Source organism: Perna viridis, chromosome 6 (genome assembly GCF_037379345.1).
Source record: "Perna viridis isolate PV_CMFRI_1.1 ecotype Kerala chromosome 6, ASM3737934v1, whole genome shotgun sequence".
In the NCBI taxonomy this organism is placed as follows: Eukaryota; Metazoa; Mollusca; class Bivalvia; order Mytilida; family Mytilidae; genus Perna; species Perna viridis.
Genome location: NC_142450.1, coordinates 17997274 through 18003768, shown reverse-complemented (window position 1 = coordinate 18003768; position 6495 = coordinate 17997274). Strand labels below are relative to the sequence as shown.

General features: G+C 30.8%; 1 protein-coding gene across 1 annotated transcript; it reads right to left on the bottom strand.

Annotated features, from left to right (window-relative positions):
* Positions 1–1390: 1390 nt before the first annotated feature.
* LOC148613923 (neuronal acetylcholine receptor subunit beta-4-like) lies at positions 1391–5316 on the bottom strand. The gene has a single exon (XM_088587631.1). It carries the CDS (start codon positions 5223–5225, stop codon positions 4017–4019), a length of 1209 nt encoding a protein of 402 aa, XP_088443757.1. The 5' UTR covers positions 5226–5316; the 3' UTR covers positions 1391–4016.
* Between the last annotated feature and the right edge of the window lie 1179 nt (positions 5317–6495).

Sequence of the window (6495 nt, the reverse complement as noted above, 5' to 3'; positions counted from 1 at the left end):
GCTTTCATTTGTCAGAGCTGTGGTATCTAAATACGCATTAGTAAACATCATTAACATTTAAAAAAATCAAAAGTTATTGTGTTGAAGTACTGATAAACATATTTTATGGATACACATGACTTGTATAACAATATTATTAAACCTTATGTCATCAAACTAACATTCGGCCACGTTTCTATCATGGGTGTAATAATTGAGACATTTATTATGGTATGAACTTTCTTTTATGGTATATTATCTACATTATTGACGAAAAAGAAGGATGTCTTTCAACAGAATCGTTTATTTGCGTAATAGACATATTAGTACACTAATTATTTGGTTTTGTTTTATTTTCATTTTATGAATCTATTGATATTACTGTTACTTTCATAATGGGTACAATATGTAAACAGACTTTTACGACAAAAATAATATTTCAGACAACTTTCATGTTGTTTCTATACCTGTGTTAGTTCGCGTATGTTTATTCTTTTTGCATTCTGATATTCTGCTGTAACAAAGGGGTAACAAGCTGGAGATGCCCTTAAATCCTTTAGACTTTTTTCAATTATATGTTACGACCCTAGACATACCCGTGTTTCTGTTTTCCTTGTTCTTAGATTCTGATGTTTAGGAACAAATTTTTGACAACCAACATATACCCACAATTGTTTAGTTTACTAAAAGTTTCATTTTGTTTTATTTGTCTGGTTTTCATGGTTTCATGGTTATGTATTCTATGAAGAATGTTGCAGATACATTGTAAGTAAATTTGTTTATTTCTGAATAGACGTTTCTGACAGATTGATTTTTTTTAATTTGTGTAATCATCTAGCATCTTTAAAATAAATATTTTAAGCATTGAAAATACAGCTTAGTTTACTATCATAAAAGTATAGCATTTGTATGGGATATAAGGAAGAGTGATCAATGTAATCAAAATTCTAGCGGAAACCAAAAGAATGTTTATCCAGGAAGAAAGAGCAGATATAATAAAATGGGACGTTGAAGCAGTATGTAATATGTAAGTGGGAGATGAGTACCACTTACTCTCAGTATGTTATTTGCATTGTTTAATCGATGTAAACTAAATATGTATGAATGTGTGAATACAACATCCCTTACATGCAAGTTGAGGTTAGAATCTTTATTCCATTTATAATCAATTTTAGAAGCGGAACGAATCGGTATTATTCACACATGAAGAAAAACATTCTGTAAAGCTGCCATTTCAAAATTAACTTAATTATTGATGTAATACTTTTCTACAAACATGGTCAGCGTACATTTTTTTTTCAGATGAAGCGACCATACTTGCTTGTACTTGGCTATTTGATAATCGTACCTACATATGCAAGTAAAATAAACAATCTTTTTTGAATAAAATAAATCATGTATTTCTAAATTCAATGTAAAAATTAAAACAGAACAAAAGAAAATACTCCCCGTCCTTACTGTACTGGAATTGCATTCTGTTTGATTCATAATATATTTATTATAAATCTACCATTGACAATATAAGTCATGTAATTGGCTCGACATATACGTTTAAAGAGTACTTAATGTGACACGCTGTTTTGAATGATCCGTTTTTAGAACGTCCATTAGAAGTATTTAGTATTGTTTTAATTGAATCGATCATTAACTGAGATTGCGTTTCGTCTAAAACACATTAAAGTACGACATGGATAGATGATCTGGAGATTTTTTTTCAAGGGTTGACTGAAACAATCATTTTTAAATCATAAATGTTATATTTAATGGAGTCGCTGGTTGTTGGTTGTATTGATAGTTTATTAATTCTAAGAATTGACACAATGCTGATATTTAATCCGATTGACAAAATACTGACTTTTAATTAGATTGAAAAAATACTAATTTTTAATCACTGGTCATATGGCTTTAATTTAACACGTCATATAAACAAAACTTTTTTTGAAAAAAAAGGAAACCGGTATTTTAATCGAGTCTGTTGAACGAAAATGTGACATATCTCAAATAAAAGGCTGAATTGTAAAGAATTAGAGCAAACCTACCCAAAAATATAGGAGAACACTAATAAACATTGTTTAGTTGTTGCAACACTTATTAATTGAAAATTAAATCCAAATGTTGCGATTTGGATAGTTCTCTGCGCAGAACTACGCGAAATTCAACACCGGTTAGTAACACCTTTTTTATCATACTATGTATTTGAAGACCGGTACGGGCAGATGAAATACATCTTCAGATTAGACAAAATTCAAATCCGGACATTGAATTCAAATATACAACGTAATGCGCATGTAATTGTATCCCAGAGTCCACACTTATAAACCCATGACAATATTTTCACGTTCACCCTACTTTCGTAAATATCGAATCGAAATAAAAAAAAATAATATGTATTCTTTATTCTGTTAAATGGTCTTTTTTAATCGATTCAATCCCATTTCTTACTTCACTAATATGATAATTATTATGTTACAAAGGTTGCAATGTGCCTAAAGTACTCAATATTGATGCAAGGAGAACGTTTATATTTGAATGTTAAATAACCGGAGAACAATTGAATGTCTGATAAAGACGATATCTACTTCGTAATATTTCCTTAAACATAATTGTGCTTATAAATTGATCGCCGGAGGTTTTATTTCTGTTTATGATCAAATATTACTGACACACTTTTGAACTGTTTAAATATGTTTAGGTATTAAACGCTTGAGAAGACGAAATATTTGATGACATTTCTTTTTCTTCTCAAAAAATAATCGAATTGAAATGTCTGGATTTTCCAGAAAATAGTATGTTTACTTTAAATAATTGTTTTCTGTTAAAAATGTCTAAAATTGATTATTCAAGTTTCCCATTGTAATTACAACAAATATAAGAACATTAAGCTTGTTCAATTCTGCTTCAATTCAAATATGGAACGAATTAGTTTATATTTGTGGTATTGTGTGCAATGTTTTTTTTTTTTTTTTTTCATTTTTTTTTCTTTTTAAGAATTTAATTTGATTAATAATAACAGATCACTTACTTTGTAAACGTGAGTCTGAGACAAGCATTTACAACAGCTTATGTACATCGTTGGATACTTTGTAATTTGTACACAAAGTTTGTGTTGCATTGATAATATTTACAGCAAGTTAGAGTCATGTTCTCTATAACTATTCTAACTCTAATATATTTTCTTCCCCCTGAAAATGCTTGATCAGTAATTCATTTCTATGCTTTTCTCTCTTTATGAAACATACCTAAATTTGTTAATGCTTATTTTTTAACATCTATGTATATTTTTCTTCTTGATATCTTTTAATAATGATAATCGTAAAATCGTTTGTAAAAGGGGTGACTGGTAGATACAGCGTGAAACATACATAAACAATACACACCATTTTACTATATTATTTGATGTTGTGCCTTTCGAAAACATATTTACTCTAAAAGCCGTTATTAAGAAAACTTTTTAAAAATGGTAATATGTGAATTACATATCATAATTTAACAAGAATACAAAATCATCAAAACATAGTGACAATTGTACATCTAAAGACACAATTATGAACAGAAAGCAGAAAGTATCTCACAAAGTAGACACAGAGGATTAGGAAAACAAGACAGTATACAAAATGTACAGACCGCAAAATTTTTAAAAGTGATATCAGCAATTCCGAATATGTAAACATATATTGTTCAGTCCTCAGATTTTTATTGAAAAATAGGTTAATTAAATTATCTACGTAACTGGCTTTCAAATATATGGTCAATAATATTTTTATCAATTGGATATATTTATACATGTATCAATTGCGTTCAATGCCACCAATAATGTATTATCAGGCCCATAAATAAATAAACCGCATAAATGTTACACAAAGCTCGGAAAAGGAATAGCATGCATGTACATGTATATAAAATGCATCAAAATTCTAAATGAATACCCTGATGTTCAAGAGACTCCTAGGAAAAAAATAATAAACTTGAAATTAATGTAGAAAATTCAATGTCTATTATGCATTTATCATGAAATACTTTAATTTTGTCCGTTATAATTACCAATGGAATACGAGTACAAGCATGAATATTGCAGTTACGATAATGGTAACGAATGTCAAAAACCAAAACAGAAAGAAGTCAACGCGAGAAATAACATAATCCCAGCTCATCTCCTTGTCTTTATCGTCATCGATTTCCGGTATATTTTTAACAAGGTTTGGATTTATTTTTACGTCTTTTTTCCTTGAGCAACATTTGAAAATCTTCAATGTAACAATATTACGTACTTTTAAAGGAACTGGATCCTTTCGATGGTGAATTCGAAGTTCAATGGCAGTAATGCAAACGATAAATGTACCAACAGATAACTCAAACATCATGTAGTAGGCTAGAATAGCTCCTGGTGTTTTTGGAAGTTCGGCGCTTAAAATAGTTATAAACACGGCAAAAGAAAGAAAAACAGTCATACTATATCCCATTTTTTCACCACTATCTGCTGGTAAGACAAACGTAAAAATAGTAAGAATACTTAGGAACATGATTGGTAGGATTAGATTATAGACGTAGTAAGTGGGGTTCCGCTTTAGCGTTATTGTGAATTTAACTCTCGATTCTGAACTCTGAACATCCTCTATTGCTGACGTTGATTCTATAGACCACATGCCGTCTTCATCGACGTCTTCCAAAGTTATACCATTCTTGTACAGAGTCACCATAATATCACCAGATGACCCACTCCAGACAACAAAAATGATATCGCATGTTTGCTTGTCAAACGGAAAGTATTTGATATCTACTGAACATTTAGTTTCGAAAACTTCAAACGGCATCCACACAATGGAGCCACTACTATCAACAGTGACTTGAATGAAGTCGCTTCCCAACTCCGATAATTTGTTAAATCCATTCTGCAACGTAATGTCTGGACGCCACACCTCTTTTTGTGATATTGTGAAACTAGATAAGCCGTTATAGGAACTCGGGGTCCAGGTGAGATGAATATCTTGCCAGGCAATGAAAAGATATCCTGTGGTTATAAGTTTTTGTCCCAACTCATCCAATCCGTTAATTCCAACGAGTGTAAGATCTACGTCCAGAGTTAACGCTTGAGTCAAGTCCGCTGAAGGCTTTACATATTTGTTATATCCATTGGTAGTGAATAATTGCTTTATTACATTTTTCGTGTCCGTGCTGGACTGCCCATTTACCTCTTCGATATGATATATTTGGAAAAACAGGTAAATAAAAACTTTTTTAAAATACATACTACTAAAATGAATTCACTGATATAGTATCAAGCATCTTTGTGGCACGTACACATCTAATTGAATATTGTTGTATATCGCCAGTATCGTACTAATACAGTTGGGCGATTGGTTTGATTTACAATAAAAAATCAACATGCTTTGGGAAATATATTATATTTACAATCGATTACCGTTGTGGGTTTAAAGTTCTTAATTATTTCCATATGCCATCTTAATAACAATATGCTTATTAACAACACTGTAATTAAGGCCCTTTCCTATAAGCGGCGAAATAGAATCAAACTTACACGTTTTTGTAGTGGTCAGCATTAGTTCATCAACTTCACTTCTTTGCACTAATGTTATAATACATGTATACATGTATAATTTATAAATCAAAGAGAAATGTATGTAAAACACATTTTGCAGTTGCAAGTGACGTTTAAAAACTGGATGCTATCATTATTATTCTTTCTGATCTTTGTAACGTAGAGATATTAAAAGTAATGTAATGAACTGTAACATTCGCTACATTAATATAAAATATGAAAAAGCCTTTGTAAGAAACGTGTTTCTTAAATTATATATAAAAAAGTTGTAACCGATATCACAAAATGTTTTTAGTGTACAAAATGATCGTAATTTGTGTAACAATTTGCGTACATTTTGGCACGTACACTTCCGAATCGATCATACATTTATAATTTTATGGGGAACCGACTGTTCTATTTAACTATATCATGGACATATTTGGATTTGTAGCTTGACATTTAATTTTTTTTATTTCACAAAATACCGTAGCACACCTGACCGGATTATTTTATTTCATTGACAGCTTGAATCAACTCATTCTAACTATCAAAATATATCAGGTGAGCAAAATTTAATCTGTACTGTACATGGGGGCATATATTGGGTGAATCCTACCCGGATGGTAAAAATTTTAGGCCTTCGATCTTTGTAAAAAAACAATTGATGGACATGTTTTGTTGGTTTGTACGTACCGATTCATCTGAACAATTTGCATGCAGTACACGTGTGGTAATTATGATCTTATACTTATTTGGTTTCTGGTCCAAATAACCGGCGTGGATGTAACTTGTGCAATCAGACACAATTAGGTCCGAAACAAAAAAAAATAAAACGCAGTTTCGATGTGGGTTCCGGTTTTGTGTATATTTTTTACCGCTTAAGTAGAATACCATAGCACAAGACATACAGTGGTTTATCAAAAACCGGTGTAACTACAGTCCCGTATAATCACAGTCTGTCTGAAATGAAGCACAGT

Bases quoted from the DNA above. Each gene is read 5' to 3' on its own strand.
- LOC148613923 (XM_088587631.1), bottom strand. From the start codon at position 5,225: ATGTATTTTAAAAAAGTTTTTATTTACCTGTTTTTCCAAATATATCAT.